The sequence below is a fragment of the Misgurnus anguillicaudatus genome, chromosome 7 (assembly GCF_027580225.2).
Source record: "Misgurnus anguillicaudatus chromosome 7, ASM2758022v2, whole genome shotgun sequence".
In the NCBI taxonomy this organism is placed as follows: Eukaryota; Metazoa; Chordata; class Actinopteri; order Cypriniformes; family Cobitidae; genus Misgurnus; species Misgurnus anguillicaudatus.
In genome coordinates this window covers 26,249,043-26,267,752 of record NC_073343.2, presented here as the reverse complement: position 1 = coordinate 26,267,752, position 18,710 = coordinate 26,249,043, and the positions used below count along the sequence as shown (strand labels likewise).

Here is an 18,710-nt window from a genome sequence, read left to right as displayed (position 1 = left end):
TCTAATATGATTAATGAAAGAGATGGTATTCGGGTCTCAGTAGGTAGGCTACAACCGATGTTCCTGCATCCAGCTTCGACTCATGATGCTGATGGTGAGGCTCGGGGTGAGTGGGAGGAGGGGGGATCACCATAGCAATAGTGACGTAATCTCCCTTGCTCTAATTGGAGGAAACCCCGTGGCTACGAGTCCGAGTTAACAGGGCAACCGAACTTATTTCTATCGGCCCGCCTCCATTCCCCGCGCTATGCAGCGATTGGACGATATCGCGAAGAATAACGAGTGACGGGCAGGAATCGCGCAATGTGATTGGCTGACGGGAGGGATTAGCGACGTCCTACACCAACACTTTCGATTGTCTTTCTCTACTACGTTTTTTTCCTAACCATCCAAGCTCAAAGGCTATCAATCCGGTGGAGTCAAGCATTGATCTAGAGGTGAGATGTAAACTAAAATATTTTACGTTTGAACGCGTTTGTTTGTGTATAGTACGAGGTTATGTGTTACACTTAAATATTTTATATTGTTGCGTTGGACTGCATAATCGATTTAAACGCGCTAGTCGGAGGGGCAGGAGGGGGGTGCCAAAATGTGTCCGAGTCGACTAGGAAAAGGCTGATTTGCGTAAAAAAATAAATATAGAAAATACATATATACACCTTTACAAGTACGATTTATTGTCTGTTGTAAAATATGATAACTTGTGCTGCACGAGATAAGTCTCGTGGCTTTGATGTTAAGGCGGGTCATCTGCTAAAATTTCTTGAGTCTATTTTGTGAATTTTTTTTGCCATCGGTTGAAACAAATAGGGTTGTTGTAATCATCATAGCTGTTCAATACTTTATTGCTAATATGTATTTGTAACGATTGAGAGAGCGCATTGTACGGCGAGCCAGCAGCCTCATTGCCACGGAAATCATGCTTGATTTTATTAAATCAAATTGACTCTGTATGATGTTGATCGATGTGTTTAATTATAATGTGGTTTGTGTTTAATAGGTAGTTAAAACTAACGGTCCGTTTGAAAGATTTTTGCGTTTTACTGAGAAGGGCAGGGCTGCAGCGATTCCACTGACACAGATGTGTTAACGCGCACACCCTTGCTGTGAGCTGCCTACCTAGACACCATTTATGGCCATAGAAACGCCCCAAAAAGAAGCAGATAGGTTTAAAGACAAACATGCTGATGGACACAGAAGGAACACAACATTCTGTAATGAATGCAATGCATGGCGTCATACTGTCATGATTTTTCCTCCTCAGCGTCCCTAAGGATTAAACAGCGGTTCATTTGCCTCCTTTGATCAGTCGAGTGTCCCATAGAAACACAGACTTAAGAAAGCGGCAGGATGGACAGAACAGAGCTGATCCAGAAGGCGAAGCTGGCTGAGCAGGCCGAGCGTTATGATGATATGGCGGCCTGTATGAAGTCGGTGACTGAAGCTGGCACCGAGCTGTCCAACGAGGAGAGAAACCTGTTGTCCGTCGCCTATAAGAACGTGGTGGGCGCCAGGCGGTCTGCCTGGAGGGTCATCTCCAGCATTGAGCAGAAGACCGAAGGAAACGACAAGAAATTGGCGATGGTGAAGGAGTACCGGGAGAAAGTTGAGAGTGAGCTGCGTGAAATCTGCAACGATGTGTTGGTGAGTGTGTTAATACATTTTCATACAAAAGAATTGTAGGCCTACAAATATGTGGTAAAATATTTTTTGTTAAAGTAATAAATAATATAGTTGTAATAATGTATATATTTAATCTGAATTTATTCATGTAGTACTTTCGTAATTGTTGAAATGATAGAAATAGAGGTTGAAAAATAAGCAAATATTTAAAAATGATTTAATCACAGCTCAGTATGCAAATTTAACGAAGAGGCCCAGTCGCAATTAAATAGGCAAATCATCTAAGTGACGTCATCACTGTTAAACAACCTTTGAATGAAATGTTGTAAGAAAATTGGTTATTTTTTAAACCTAAGGCATGTGCAATACATGTTTAGACATTTATAATAACTGGTAACAAGTTACAAAAGGTGGAAATCTAAGGTTGAAAAGGGAGATTTGGAATCTCAATACAGTACCACCTTGCATGTTATTTAATGTCTCTTTAACCATAGTTATCATGGTCTCACTACAGTATCCACAGTTAAAGGTGCAGTGTGAGACTTTTAGAAGGATCTCTTGACAGAAATGCAATATAAATACCTTACATAATGAACATACTGTTTTTATTGGCTTATGCTGCGTTTACACCAACCGCATTTAAGGTGTCAAAATCCCGTTTACCGCGCCTAGTTTGCCGCTTGAACAGTTTGAATGCATTCGCGCGTGTAGAGCGAAGTAGACGCACGTCAGAGGCAAAATCCGCTTCTTGTGGGAGGGGCAAGTGCTATGCGGTTGTCTGTTTGCAAGATGGTTGATGTTGATTGTGCATTTATCGAGAGAGTTACCACTTTGTATTTGGTCATCTTACTATAAGGGGAAAATAAACGGCGAGGGTTGATAAACGACACGTGACTTAAAAGTGAAATGTGTATTTACAACATACCAGGTTGCCCAATGTCCTCACTGACACTCTTCCAAATGAGGTCCTTTTTATTCCTGTCTCTATAGAAATAAGAACTTGTGTCGTATAGCTCAGGGAGACTGCTTACGGACAATATCAAGCGTTCCTTCATGTTGAATGAGTGACTCCGGGCGGGGCTGCCGCCACAGCAGCAAGCAGGCTCCTGATTTGTTAACGCGGCGCGAAAATCTGCCAAAGTTCAAATTTTTCAACTCGGGCATCAGCCGCAAGTTTGCGTCAAACGCAAATGCACAAAAAAAGCACCATTCGCGCGTACCGCCCAAGACGCTCAATTCGCGCAAACTAGATGCGCGGACAAGGCGGAATCGCGTCTACCGCGCCAAACGCCTCATTCGCACCGCAAGACCGTCAAGTGTCTTCACATTGACTTAACATTGAAATCACTCGCGCTTGACGCCTCTACTGCGGCTGGTGTAAACGCAGCATTAGAATGAGCCGTTTTTATCTACATACTGTAGATCCCCTTAAATGGAAGTCGCCGCTATGTTTCTACAGTAGCCCTAAACAAGGGGTGCCCAACCCTGTTCCTGGAGGGCTGCCGTCCTGCAGATTTTAGCTACAATCCCAATCAAACACAGCTGAAGCACCTAATCAAGGTGTTCAGGGTTGCTTGATAATTACAGACAGGTGTGTTGGAACTGAAGTCTGCAGGATGGTAGCCCTCCAGGAGCAGGGTTGGGCACCCCTGCCCTAAACGGACAAACTGCTCCGTAGAGTGCATTTCGTCCCTAAGTTTGTCTTAGTCGACAACACGTTTATACCGTACAAAGCTACTGTAGTGAAATTGAGGGGTGAGCTGTGGTCTGAGCTGTTGGTTGCTGTTCACAATCTCACCACTAGAGGCCGCTAAAACCCACATTGCACCTTGAACTTTAGTAATACCATAGACTGTAAAAAAAATGGACATAGTGTCCGTGACGTCACTCATTGGTTTTTGAAGATCGTTTTTGAAGCTTAAAGTAGGTGTTGTCTGCCGTCGCCATCTTGGTCATCGCGTCACTCGTGGATAACCGAAAATGGGTAAAGAGGCAGGACATGGGTGAAGCCGAGGTGGCTGGTTGCTCAAACCACACCCGCCTAGCTCGATACAAGTGACAGCAGTAGCAGTTCACCACTCACTCAAGTGGCCACGCTGTTAATTATGCAGAAGTTTAAGGCTTAATATAATTTAAATGGATGAGTTACAAAAAAATTCACCCCCTCACAGTTGTCATGAAGGGCAAAATTAGCTATATAGACCAAAAACACTTTTTGTACCAGGCTGTGAAGTTGGGCATTTAAACACTGAGGTCTATGGGAATTGACTCCCTTTTGGAGCCAGCCTCAAGTGTATGCATTACAGTAAACAGGGCAGATACTATGCCCTCTTTTCTGATTTAACAGCAGCCCAGTTTTGGCTCTCGCTGGAGTATCTAAATTAAGGGGAGCAAGTACAGTCTTGCACAAGGACAGCTATGTAGTCATTACTTTTATATCTAGTATATGTAATGGGCTTGTTGCGATAGTCAGTGTTACCGATGTTACACAGTCGTCAGCCTCTCACAGATTACATCACTTGTCCATCACGGCACCGCCTCTCACCGTCATTTAGATTTTTTTATAGTAAGTAAAAGAAAGTAAAGCTTGGGAAGGGCGGACTTCCATTCGGACAATATGTGAAAGAAAAAGATGCGTCTGCACGCGCATTTATAAGCGATTTAACGTAAGCACCTTATTCAAAAAATTGCAGCTAAATTAAAAGTGAAAATAAAATGGCATGGCTGCACAGGCATTCATAAGCTATTAAAGCCCCCCAACCCATCGAAATGTATTAATTCATCGATTAATCGGTGCGAAAATGTCCTCACCGTCACATCCCTAATATGTAATGATGAGGGATCAATTTACAGCTGTGCAGATCTTATACTGTTTGCTTTTGGCCTTGGTGTACTAAAGCAAACCTCTGCCCTAATATATTTGCGATGACATCATAGAGAAGTGTTACCTATCAGACGCTTCCCAGCATAAGGAAATTTTTGTTTACATAATCAAATCATGTGCCTAGCTGTGTCTTACCTCACAGAGATGAGATGATCAAAGTTCAGCAGTAGGTGTGTGTAAAGGTGCATTCAGGTGGACTTTAGTAACACTGTCTGAATTGGGCTTTTGGGCTATGCAGTTCCTCATTTTTGAGGCTTTTGCTACTGGTGGAAAATTTTAGCCTCGTCCACTAAGGGGCTTTTTTTCTTTAAATACAATGATTAATGTTGCCTGAAGCAGATTATTTTAAAAATGGATGCTTGTCTTGTTGTTGTCTTTCTCAAAGTTGAAATGGTTACATGAGGCTCTAGAGAGGTATTGTGAATCAGAGGTGGTCAATAAATAGTAAAACCATGGAAACTGCAAGGCTATATTTAGACTTTTTACATACATTTGTTATTTAACCTCAATTAGAGACCGACCGATATGGGTTTTTATTTATTTATTTATTTTGGGGGGCCAATACCAATTTTAGGGTGTAAAAAAAGACAGATTCCAATATATCAGACAATATTCTTTTTGTATAATATAGTACACTTTCCATTCGCTTGTCCAGACTTTTGACTGGTACTGTATATAGAATACTGTATATACAACACAAAAATATGTGTAATTAATTAAATTAATAATAATAATTTTAAAAATCACAAATCCTGTATTTAAAAAATCTCTTTTGCAATTTTTTTTTATAGCGATTTTATTTAAGTGTATTGCTTGTATTGCTTATTATACCTGTTTTTTATTTATTCATCAAAAATATGAAATTTCACGTTATAGACGGTTTCAGCAGTACCAACATAAACAAACGGCTTTTGTGGATTAAACGCAACACCACATAGAACCAATAACTAGGGGTGGGCCGATACTTGGGATCAGACCTTTTTTGTTGGATCGGGGATCGGACAAACGGGGCCAATCCAAATCCGATCGGTTTAGCCACTAGCCAGACCGATAAATAAATACAGACCAGAAGTTAATTTTGGTTTAGTCACATAAACGCGTGTGAGTAACAGATGGGGACTTTATTTACATTTATAGCATTTGGTCTCACCAGCTAGGTAACAACGTAGCATTAAATCATTCACCAATCGAGCCACCACCACACTGCTATCTATTGAACTGCAGAAAGATATTAAAGGGATAGTTCACCCAAAAGTGAAACTAATGTCATTAATGACTCGCCCTCGTGTCGTTCCAAACTCGTAATACCTCCGTTCATCTTCGGAACACAGTTTAAGATGTTTTATATTTAGTCCGAGAGCTTGTTGACCCTTCATTGAAAATCTACGTACAGTATACTGTCCATTTCCAGAAAGGTAGTAAAACATCATCAAAGTAGTCCATGTGACATCAGTGGGTCAGTTAGAATGTGTCATCGAAAATATATTTTGGTCCAAATATAAAAAAATTGACTTTATTTAGCATTGTTTTCTCTTTAAAAGACAGCATTGTCTTCTAAATCAGTTGGCCTTTTATTGAGACCTTGTGTAATGGTTTACCAATGTTCGTTTTTTTTAATGGCAGATGCAAATACTAGTGAGATTTACATAACACAGTAACCAATATCTGCATAATTTACATAAAATTAATGCTTTTTACACAAAGGGGCTGTTTACACTTGGTATTAAGATGTGTTTTCGTCGATCGGATCACAAGTGGACGAGAGAGACAAATCACGTTTACACCTGGTATTTAAATCCGTCTCTTTTGTCCACTTTCGACCGCTTCTGTCCTGAATACTGTGAGGAGGGGGTGGTCTGTCGAGACGGTGGGCGAGTCTCTCCGCTGTCATTCAAACGCAAGCAGGAGTAATTATGACTTTATATGGACGCGAACTAATATTATGTCAGAGTCCACTCTTTGTTTAGCAAGTAAACATGCTGCACAGTGTTTTGTACATGTATATGTTAGAGCTTTCTCTGAATTTTCAGCGCAATTGATGAAATAGGATCGCGCAACTTTCACACGCTTGCAAAATGAATCTGCGGAGATCAGCCGCTTTAGTTTTATTAATGAAAGGCTGAAAATAGAGCTTTTCACCGTATGTTCGTGGCAGAAGTCTGAAAAGACGTAAAAGATTAGATAAATGGGCGGAGAGAAGGCGGTCGCGTGTGGCTATTCGAACACATTCAACCACATGTGCGTTTACAATACAAAAGCAATCCGATCGAACGGGGTTTCTACCTCTGAATGTGGTTGAAAGTGGACGCGTTCAAAACGTTTGGAACACCGTTTACACCTGGCATTAACGTCGTCCACTTGTGATCCGATCGACAAAAACGCATGTTGATGCCTAGTGTAAACAGCCTCTTAGAAAATTTACAAAAAAACCGAACAGCACTTAAACGTAAATCAATATGTCATAGAAGAAACACGTGAAATGCATTACTATGCAAAAAATGATTTGTTTTGTTCCTGCGAGCTTCCAAACCACATCAAATACTTTCAATGAATGCTTTTCAATATCCAGAAAGGGCTTCATGTGGGGAAAAAAGTAGTCACGTTCACTCTAGACTTAGTTTCCTTTTGGTCACACTGTGGCATTGTTAACAGTTATTTTGTTGTGGTCCACTCTAGAGCCTGTTGAGAGTAAACCGTATTTGTGCAGTGAGTCACTGCCGGTTACTGTGCACGGCTTTAGCTTCATTTCCCAGCTTGTCTGTAGGGTGTGACTGTGACTCATCTTAATGCTGAATCAACTCTGGGATCAAGGTTGGTCCACAACTCCAACTGACAGCTTAATTTGGTCTTTCAGCACTCATATACTTCGTCCCTGCAGTAAGGTTGTGACGATAAATCACGGTGCACATAAATAATACCTGTCTGATGTCGATTCTAAATTTGCAAAGGCGATATTATGCACAGATATTTTATGTGCTATAGCTCTTATATTAGTAGTAGGGGTGTAACGGTACGCAAAAATCACGGTTCGGTGCGAACCCCGGTTTTGGAGCCACGGTTCGGTTCATTTTCGGTACAGTAGGGGAGAAATGCAAACATTAAACTGCAGGTTGTTTATTACTTTAAACTTTTTTTTACAATTTGTTTACACTTTTTTAAACACTTTATTAAAATATAACAGATAAAATATATATAAAATGAAAAAATAATAAATAAAATACTACTGCAAAGTTATTTTTTACATTATTTTATAACAGAAGGTAACTCTTATCTAAACCTTCTCTTAAACTTTTTCTACTAAAACCTTGAACTAACAAATTCAATTCCTGAATACATTTATGAACTATTAGCCTACATTTTTGCCACAAAAAATTTTCTGTTTTGATTTATTTTGGATTGTTTAACAGAATTGAATTGGCTATGTACCATCTCTGTATAAAAATAATATTACTGCTCTATGTGTAACTGCATAGCAAGCAACATGATGATATACTTATTATACACTCATTTTGAGATTAGTGAGCTGCATACATAGCCATCTTTGATCTTTTGCACGTTTCTCCTAATCTTTGCTTGTGTCATCAATGTAAGCTGTGACTTTACTTACGAACCCCTCCGCAGCTGAGTAACAGCGAGTAAGCCCGGGTTACAGCTTTTCTCTGTCCCGACCAGCTGATCGCATTGTGACAATGATATGATTGACGTGATATGCAGATGAAAAATCTGATCACGCATTCCTTATTCTTGCTGTCACAGAAAGCGTGTCTCATGAATGCGTAGCAACGAAAGACGTGCATCCTCTCACGCACTTTTGAAAGAACAAAGCAGCGCGTTGACACGCGTTTAACATGCGCTTTTAGATACGACACGTAAACGTTTACATCAATAATCAAACGGATATACAACTAAGTAAATAAAAATCTTTCTGCGGGCCGAATTATGTTATATGTTTGACAGAAGACTTGCGCTGAACGCGGAGACTTCCGCCACTTAATATGTTCGTGCGGAAACGCACGTATTATGTTCCGCACAGGGGCACACAAAATGCATTCGGCCTTTCGGTGCACGTGTGCACCGTGCCGAAAGCCCTGAACCGAAACGGTCCGGTTCGAATACACGTACCGTTACACCCCTAATTAGTAGGAAGTCCTTATCAATCTAAGATCACTGAGTTTGAGTCATTTATAACATGTAAACTAAAATGGCTTTCCGGATATGCGATTTGAAAAGGATTTCAAAGCAGCTCTGGATGTAGCCTGAAACGGATTATGAAAAAAAATGGATTTTGTGTGGTTTTTGGCCGTTCACACATCTAAATGTCATTGGATTCCAATCAGATATGCACCAAAATCAGATTTGGACTGACAGTGTAAACAAGCTCTTCAATATTTTGTCTTGTTCCTGCTTAAGGTGGAGAGACAACTGCAGAAAAGATGCATGTTTATTGGCTGATTCCTCAAAGTTTAAACAGTATGGCTGTTAAGTGCACATCTGTTTGTTGTGCACATCACTCATCATCCTTTGCTCAACCAATGGTGCGAGTTGGGGTACGATTATTTATTTGGCTGACCAGTGGTGGGAAGGGACCGAGGTGGGAAGTGTTCAGAAAACCTGTTCAATAACCTTTTAAATAGCTTTGGTTAGGGCTGTCACGATTATGACATTTGGCTGACGGTTAATTGCCTAATAAATTGCGCCAATTATGACAATTAATTGTCTGTTTTATTGCTTTGACATTTAATTCTCATACTTGGTTTTGTTTGTTTGTTCATGAAAAATTTTTCACACATTGTTGTGATTATTTAACTTAAAGTCGCAATGAAATTGAAATGAAAAACTATATATATATTTTTTAATATTGTGGTATTATTAACAAATGACTTATCTGTGAGCTTCATTATTTTTAAAAAATTTGTGTGTGCTCATAATCTTTAATCAAAAATGCAAATCTCCTCCCCTCCTCAAAACGATCTCTCTTCACTTCCGGTAATAAGTATGGCAGGTGGGCGGGGTCCGGGAGAAGATCGCAGCAATTAGCAACACAATCCAACTTCAAACGATCCAATCCGATCTCGATGGAGAAATTCCAGCCCTGCCTTATTTAATCTCAAAAGCCGTTTCATTCGGATATACGTCACCACGGGGAAAATAAGGCAATCACTACTTCCGTTTGATGGCGACTTTAAATCTTTTGCAAGGTTTACCTGGAAGTAAATATTAATACACATAACACATATTTCAAAGTAATTAATAAATGAATGTTTCTTTAAAAAACTGAAAATTCTTCATAAGAAATAAACACACTAAAGGCCGCGGTATACTATTTTTCCGCGTCCGGTTCGTGTGCACACGCCTCCACACAGCTTTCCAAGTATACTCCCCGTGGCTACACGCGGATGGCTGCGTTTAACACTATACCCAATACAAATGATTTCCTATTCAAATTATTACTCTACCAGGCCGTCAGGGAAGCACTGATTTGGTGACATTTACAGTACATTAAAACATTAGGATAGGTGAAGAAAAGTAGCCGATCCACCATTGCAAACACAGTTTAGAACAAACAACAAGAACAACAAAAACTAAAATCAAACATTATGGTAACAAACATGCTCTACAGCTGTCTGTTCTTGGAAAAAGTAAAAATTAAAGAAGAAAAACGATAGTGTGTGTGCAAATGCTGTCTATTTCCTTTGCATAATTGTTTGTAGTGGAGTGTCCTGTCTAAATATTTTCACGTGCATGCGCTGTTGTACACAGACTGTACGCACACTGTCCGCGCAGTCTTAAATTTTGGGCTGCCACGGACAGTCCGCGCGGACGGCCGCAGACCCTTCTGATGACAAAAATGACGTCATGCGGATGGCGAGCATACGGGGATGTCCATAGTATACCTTAAAGTGTCTGAAAAAATAACTGATACGGTCTCGTTTATACAGGCTCTGCAGCTCCCCCTTGTGTTTTTTAGAGAGGGATGCAATCATTGCGGTGATCTGAAATCATTGCGATGAGGTCAAATAATCGCGATGGGACTTATTTAATCATTGTGACATCCCTAGCTTTGGTATTGCAGTGGTACCAAAGTTACACGTTTCCACTATTGTGGGAGAAACACATATGATTCTCAGATTAAAGGGGAACAATAGAGAGTAAATTCCCAGGGAAGGTTTTATCATGCTCCCATTTGAAACATATTATGGACCATGATCAGTTCTGTGTTTTTCTATGCAAATCTTCTTTTATATTGATCACTCTTATATTGCAGTTTAAAAGCAGTATGCATGGATAGCATTGACCTTGTTTTCCTGGATTGGTCATTCGTGACTGGCAGCCCTGTGCTGAGAATCCTTGACAAGTGTGAAGAATGAAAATAAAAATGCTCTGGCAAGCCTCCTGGACCTTTGCTCAGACAGACAAGAAGTAACAGGCCCTGATGCATGAAAATGTTTCTTTACACTTTCAGCGTTGTCTATTTCTGCTTTGACATTTTAGGTTGTATCCTGTACGCTTCCATTCCAAACATTATTCACAATCTTATAAAATGACTGTTATATTCTATCTCTGCTATTGAAATCAGGATTTGTTGGAGGTGATGTTTTCTGCATGTCTGTCTGTACAGCATGTGTGATGCATACTTCACAGGCATGCTGTGAAGTGTAGGAGGATGGAGAAGAATATTAAGATCCTGATTGTAAATTGTCTGTGCTGGTCTCGCCATAGGGAGGGTAAGAAGTGTTTGTTGACTGCAGTGGGGACTATTCTTGCAACGGTGGGTAATCTGGTATTTACCAGTGCTTTAATGCTGCTTTTACTGACAAAGATTACTGGTAAAACAGACTGGAGTTTCTCATACACAGATTGAGATTAATCCAGGACTAAGATTACGGAAATCCTCTAAAACTGTTTTGAAGAGGAGTGGAACTATAATAAGGCGGGGCTGAAAATTTGATAATTCAGCCCATGTGTAAGATGTTAAAAAGGTTATCTTTCCTTGTGCAATGGTGGTTTGGGTTTCTTCTAACTCTGTAAGGCATACAAGAGTATTGCGGTCTGACGTGTGCTTCATGTTTTTCAACAGGAGCTGCTGAACAAATATTTAATCGAGAATTCCACAAACCCTGAAAGTAAAGTCTTCTACCTGAAGATGAAGGGCGACTATTACAGATACCTTGCTGAAGTCGCCTCAGGAGATGACAAGAAAGGTAAGAACGTAAAGCTGCCTGCGTTTGACCTGACTTTTGTGGGTGAAGTATTGGAAACCTCTTAAAGGGGAAGCTGGTTTGGGTATACCCTGATCATATCTTTAAAATAATTTTCTTTTTTAGGTGGTTTCCTAGACATGGTTTAGATTAATGTTATGACGTTTTAAGTAGTTTTTAAAAAGATACCTTATAAAAAACATTACTGGTGTGTAGTTTGAAACAAAACTATGGCCCTGATATATTTAAAGATGGGTCGGTGCGAGCTGTTTTCAAGCAAGACAACTAAAATTTACATTTTAATCTGGGACTAGGCTTAAACCTGGTCTTGGAAACTGACCCTTTGTCTCCTAATGACTAGGGGTGGGCGATATGACCAAAATCTTCTATCACAATAGGATTCAATTTATATCATGATAACGATATGTTGTATGTATCACGGTAGAGTTTTTTATTTTTTAATACGGTTTTTCTGTTATTAAAATCTTTAATACCATAGAAATGTTTATAATTCTCACAAAAACCTTATACAAGCATAAAAAGAAAATAAAAACAAACAAAACTAAATAAAGAAATTAGTGTTGTCACGGTACCAAAATTATTGGTTTGATACCGATACTATGTCAAGGATTTCGAGAAACAGAAACACTCTCAAATCTCATTGCTGTGCTTTATATTAAAAACGGGATAACATTCTAATCATATAACACACTAATAAATGAACAGCATATGAACAGCAGATATATTAAACATTTAAGCAAAATATGAAATATATCAAAATATAAAAAATAAATTAGAGCAATGGCATTCAAGGTAAAAAAAATATAATTTTAGCAGCATTATCTCAGTTTTTCTCTAGTGAGCATTAGCATAGTAAAAAAAGATGAACAAGTACTTAAACAAATGTATTGCTTTTTGTTTGTTATTGTTAGTTAATACATTAACATTTATATGATAAACAAATTATAGTGCAAATGTGAAAATATACCTCACTAAACGACATGAGGGTTAATAAATGACATGTTTTTGTGAACTTAAAGCACAACAGTATCTGGGTTCATTTACTTTTTACCACAGTAAAAGTATTTTTTGTCAGCTAAAATGCTGTCTAATTTCCTAAGTCTGATAACTGTGAGGCGATTGTTAGGGATGCACGATATATCGGCCGACATATCGTTATCGGCCGATAACTGCTTATTTTTAATATTATCGGTTATCGGTCTGATAGCAAAATTAGGCCGATAAATGAAAGCCGATAAATTATGTATTATTTTGGTTTGTTAACCCACTTCACTTGCTCATTGCTGGCCATGTGAAGTGTTGATTGGTGCTTTCTGTGACATAGCACGAAGATGACACATGTTGCGGGCTTAAGAAGAGTATGCTAGTCTAGCGCAAAGACAAGATGTCCGCGGTCTGCGAGTTTTTCATTGTGAAAATAATATGAATATTTATCGGCCTATAGATATCGCTTATCGCCCCCCAAATTTAAAGAGTTATCGGTATCGGCCAAAATGTCCATATCGGTGCATCCCTAGTAGCGATTTGTATTAACTTGGATCATTACAGGCAAAAAAACGAACAAAAACTGTGACAACATGCATATTAACAACAATTTGGTAAGTCTAGAATTAATACTTGGTGATGATTATCAATCTCTCGGTCCTTCAGTGCTTTGCTAGCGCCGTTAGCACACGGCTCTGTAGCAACGCATATTTGGCTTACTTAACTTGTGTCCTTCAGGTTCGCATGTTTATTTGACTCGCATCCGAAAAACCTCCACACAGCACTACTGCTTGGCTTTCTTGTACTGTTAAACCAGAGCGAACGAGACGAGGAGAGGAGGCGGAGCACTGCATTCCCGTGCACTGTGTGTGCGGCGCCGTTTAAAAGAAAAAGAGAGCGAGAACGCGCAGCTGGTGTTTGCAGAGTTGCATAAAAAACAACGCACAGCTCATCTCGGAGTATCGATTCCGCTGGACACGAGTATTGGAATCGTTTTAAATTTTCAGTATCGATATGTATCGAAATATTGATATTTATATGATTCTGGTCTTTAGCTGTTCACTTTCACTTTAGCCCTAAATGGTTGTGTTTATGAGGATACTTGCAAAGATGGGAATTTTGACGCATATATCTATTTAAGGCCAATTAAGCGGCAAAAATGCTCACAAGCTTAATGAGCAGCGGTTGCGCGACTCGCGTGCTCCTCACACAGAAAGAGCGCACACGTATAGATCTGTGGTTTGTGTTTTAATGGCTTAAAATAACTTGTTTTAAAACTGCAGTGCTTAAATACGTGTACAAATGTTACGTGTACAAATGTTACGTGTACAAATGTTACGTGTACAAATGTTACGTGTACAAATGTTACGTGTACAAATGTTACGTGTACAAATGTTACGTGTACAAATGTTACGTGTACAAATGTTACGTGTACAAATGTTACGTGTACAAATGTTACGTGTACAAATGTTACGTGTACAAATGTTACGTGTACAAATGTTACGTGTACAAATGTTAACGTGTACAAATGTTAACGTGTACAAATGTTAACGTGTACAAATGTTAACGTGTACAAATGTTAACGTGTACAAATGTTAACGTGTACAAATGTTACATTTCCGTGACAACGCGCACAGGAGCGTGATGTGGCCGCGTAACCTCGATAGAGACGATAGTCCAAAATCTCTACCGGTTGACAATTTTCTACCGGTTAATCATGTCTACCGGTTTATCACCCACCTCTACTAATGACAATTGTTTAATATTTAAATAAGCATTAGGAACTGTATAGTTCAGCTTAATGGCTCAGAGGAGTGGCTTATGTTAGGTATTTCTGTAGCCATGTTTCCATCACCATGATTTAATGTGCATTTTAAGGTATAGCATGAAAAACGAGCGATGGAAACACCAAATTTCGAATAAAAATACCTTAAAGGCGCGGTGCATGATCGTTAAAAGCTAATGTTGACATTTGAAATCACATAAACAAACATGCTCGCTTGAGGTGGTTTTTGACTCATGTAAAATAGAGTAAATGCGAATAATGGGAGATGGAAACGCATTTGCCGAATAAATACTGACGTAGCGAACATTAAACCCATGGGACTGACCGTCTAGCTGTTTCCGCTGAAGTTGTCTTTACCATATATAGGTTTCGACGTTGTCTTAATGCCCTTAGTGTCTGCATCAAAAATGCTTGATTCCTTCTTCTGTGCACAGCATTCAGTTTGGCAATTACAAGCTGCACTGCTGATAAATTAATAATTTGCCCCATCATGACTACATGCAGTCCTGTTTCCATTTTCCATGCGTACCTTGTTTTGTTTACTGTTAGTTACTAGGTTACCAATACCACTGTCATTCGCTCGAACAGCTTGATGGAAATGCACCTTGTTTTTCTTTTTTGCAAATTTTGAAAAGATTCGCTTCAATTTTGGATGGAAAGCCAGCTGGTGTCGGTTGTGTCTAAACTAACCTTTTCTTCTTCCTACAGCAACCATAGAAAACTCTCAGGATGCTTACCAGAAAGCATTTGATATAAGCAAGACAGAGATGCAACCCACACACCCCATACGCTTGGGTCTGGCCCTTAACTTCTCCGTCTTCTTCTACGAGATCCTTAACTCTCCAGAAAAGGCCTGTGCTCTCGCTAAACAGGTACGTTTAGATTCTATTATGGTCATGCATTAAATTTTTCTGGAAGTTAGTTAGTTTGAAGGGTAGGCCGACTATATAGTAACACTGGGATTGGCTATATGAATGTGAAATTTAAAAAACAAATGTCATAATACGTCAAAAGGTTGCGATCAAAACCCGTTCTAGGTCAGTCTACATGGTCAGAGCACTGCAAAATATCTTTATTGTTCTACTAACAAAAAAAGTGTCGCCAACATATCAGATGGCCTGAGGGTCTGTAAATAAACTTGATATTAAAAGTATGCTACGGTGTTCTTTATTTATTAGTTTGCTGAACTTCTTGGTTGTTCCTCTATTGTTAAAATAGCTGTTGAAGGGGACATTTCACAAGACTTTAAAGCAACACTATGTAGTTTTTTTACCTTTAAATAATGTCTCTAAATAGGGATGCACCGAAATGAAAATTCTTGGCCGAAACCGAAAAAAGGAAACCAAGGCTGAAAAACCGAAACCGAAACCCCGAAATAAATTATTATGGCAATTATTAGTACAATTGCATTTATGGCTATCACTGTGTACTAACTTTACTAGGGGTGTGTGACGGATAAAAAACTCACAGTTCGGATCACATTACAGTTTTTGAGGCACAGATCAGATTCTTTTTCGGATCAGCAAAAAGCAGGTGGGAAAAATCTAATAAACAATAAAGAAATTGCAAACATTTATAAAAGAGAACAAAGTTGTACATTAATAAGGTCTGAAATTAGCATTAGGTACAGAAATCAAATTAAATGAATCATAACACAATAAATTAAATATATTATTATTTTTTAGAGCTATTTGTCTCTTTGTCATGGGTTGTTTGATCAACATTAATGACACAGACTTATACATACATTTAAGACATAAACAAATGTTTTTATTAGAAAAAGAATACTGTGGAGAGAATTTTGTTTATATGTGCCCTGTCAATAACAGCGAGATTTTATGTTTGCTTTTTTTTTTTTTAAACGGGTTTCTCTCGTATGCGCACTACCGAGGGCACTTAAATGCGTGCACATACAGAGACCTAGGGTGAATCCCAAACAGCGCAACAGTCTCTCCACATAAAAACATTAAGTTGTGTTTCATTGCTTTATTCGCCAAATGTATGTTAATGGATTACAGTATGAGACACATTAGCGCAACTCTCTCTAAAGTTTACACATCAAGACATGCCTAATCTTTGCAGACGCGTGCAAACAGCTCGACCGTGAGTGAAACCTGCTTGAGCACGAAGGGGAGGGGTGGGAGACGACTGATCACCGCGAGTGAAACCCAAGCGGTAGCGCACAGATGGGAGGGGCGCGGTTGACATTCATTTTCGGCTGGATTTTTTATTTCGGCCCGAAACCGATAATGCCATTTTCGGCCAAAATTTTCGGCGAAATTTCGTATCTCTACAATTATTTCAGTGATAGAACAACTTTTAACTGGACAAATTGTACTGTTGCTGCAACCTGAGCAGCCTCCTAGCTGCTACAAGCACACTCTGAATTTTTCACGAAATTAAGAAATTTGCATTGTTTCTATCAATGGATATTAGTAGGCACGTGTAAAGTATTGAAGTCCCCTTAAAAATAAATGTCTCTGTACAAATTCAGGCATTTGATGAGGCCATAGCAGAGCTTGATACGCTGAACGAAGAGTCCTACAAAGACAGCACTCTTATCATGCAGCTACTGAGAGACAACCTCACAGTAAGTAACAATACGTTTTTTTTTTACATTGCTTTAATGGTAAAAGTAGATATGCTATACTGATGTTTTACCAAAAATGTGCAGATGCTTTCATTTTACATGAAAACTGTTGCTCTTTACTGATATATTTTTTTCTTTTTTTCCACTAGTTATGGACATCTGACAACGCACCAGATGAGGTAGAAGGCGGTGATGGAGCAGAGAACTAAGACGTGCTCCTTCAGCAAAGAAAACAACCTTTTTACACATCTCCATTCCTAATCACTCCATGTCAGAATTCGTCCCATAAAGAACAAACCCATAAATAATGAAAAGCAGTTAATTAAAAAAAAATCATTTAGTCTTTCAGAGTGCAGCTTTTGGACAAGGAAAGATATATTTGGGGGGACCCTGTTCCTTTGTTTGTTTGTCTTGGCTTTCCATAATGTGCAGTTTCTGCTGTAGAGAGGGGTATAAGTCATTTTATACAAACATAATCTTAAAGTATAGCTAATGGAAAATAAATTAATGAGTAACTTAAACATAAGGACATGCATTTCATTACGAATAAGTATGAGACTAAACCATAATTGCAGGGATATTAAAAGCATTTAGATAACTGTTGTCTTATACGCCTACTGTATCTGGTATTTTAACACTTCGTGTCACCTCAGCACTACCCAGGGTTTAGCATTTCCGCTGAAATCAGTGGACAATCACGCTTTAGATAGTTCAATATGAAAATTTAAAAAAATCTGAATTGTTGAATTGGAGTATATTTCACATTGCATTGTAGGTTTTTATTTTGAGGCAGTGGTATGTAGTATCTGAGCAGTCCTAAGTTTATAAACCGTTTAATATATTTGTTTTCTTTTTTTTTAATTTTGGCCTGTTTAGTGTTTTCTTTGCTTTAATTTTATGGAAATCAAAATCATCCATAGAAATGTAAAACATTTTTAGAAGACTTGGGGCATATTGTATTTTTTTTTAAGTAATGCTTTGTTTGAAGTAAAACTGTTCAATAACCCCACTAGCATGCAGACCAATACTGACACAATCTGTGGCACAGTTTGGATTTAATTTTGCATTTAAATTACCCACTTTGGAAGTAACTGCACATGAAGCATGTTATAAACAATAGAAGAACAGGAATGTTTTGGCTGTTTGAATGCTGTTGGTTAATATCGGTAGGCTTATTGTTGGCAAATAACATTGCCTGTGCAAGTCCTGACAGAACACTGGAATGGAAATCAATATTGCCAATATTAAAGTTAAGTACTTTTCAGTGGAATGTGCACGTGTGTTTGTCCCAAAAGTGTCATTATAGATTGGACCACTATAATGTGTTTTGTTTCTCTATTTTCGTCCTTTTTTTGTGTATGTGATATTACTTTACTTATTTCCCATAAATTTTACTCGCACAAAAGCCTTGTGAAAATGTTTTATGCCCTATGTATGTTATGTAACATGCTTAAAAATGACATTTTATAAACCAGATTGCTTCTGTGGTTGTGTCATTTTTAATTAATAATGAATAATTTTTAATTAGGAAAGAGTTAGTGAATGTTTCCGGAAGTTATGTTCATTTGGAAAAATTGTTATTACACGTAAACCCGGAGTATAGTCTGTTTTTACGTGTACACG

At 38.6% G+C, this 18,710-nt stretch overlaps 1 protein-coding gene across 1 annotated transcript; it reads left to right on the top strand.

Annotated features, from left to right (window-relative positions):
• The first annotated feature begins 277 nt into the window (after positions 1–277).
• Positions 278–18,572, top strand: ywhaqb (tyrosine 3-monooxygenase/tryptophan 5-monooxygenase activation protein, theta polypeptide b). Its single transcript, XM_055172200.2, has 6 exons — positions 278–437; positions 1,265–1,644; positions 11,586–11,709; positions 15,206–15,369; positions 16,992–17,087; positions 17,237–18,572. The coding sequence occupies exons 2-6, from the start codon at positions 1,351–1,353 to the stop codon at positions 17,294–17,296; spliced, it is 738 nt and encodes a 245-aa protein (XP_055028175.1). The 5' UTR covers positions 278–437; positions 1,265–1,350; the 3' UTR covers positions 17,297–18,572.
• The last annotated feature ends 138 nt before the right edge of the window (positions 18,573–18,710 follow it).

What these genes read in the sequence shown, in the direction of transcription:
- ywhaqb (XM_055172200.2), top strand. Translation starts at nt 1,351, where the DNA reads ATGGACAGAACAGAGCTGATCCAGAAGGCGAAGCTGGCTGAGCAGGCC. An exon ending in AAATCTGCAACGATGTGTTG is followed by an intron (nt 1,645 to 11,585) that starts GTGAGTGTGTTA and finishes GTTTTTCAACAG; the next exon opens with GAGCTGCTGAACAAATATTT. An exon ending in CCTGTGCTCTCGCTAAACAG is followed by an intron (nt 15,370 to 16,991) that starts GTACGTTTAGAT and finishes GTACAAATTCAG; the next exon opens with GCATTTGATGAGGCCATAGC.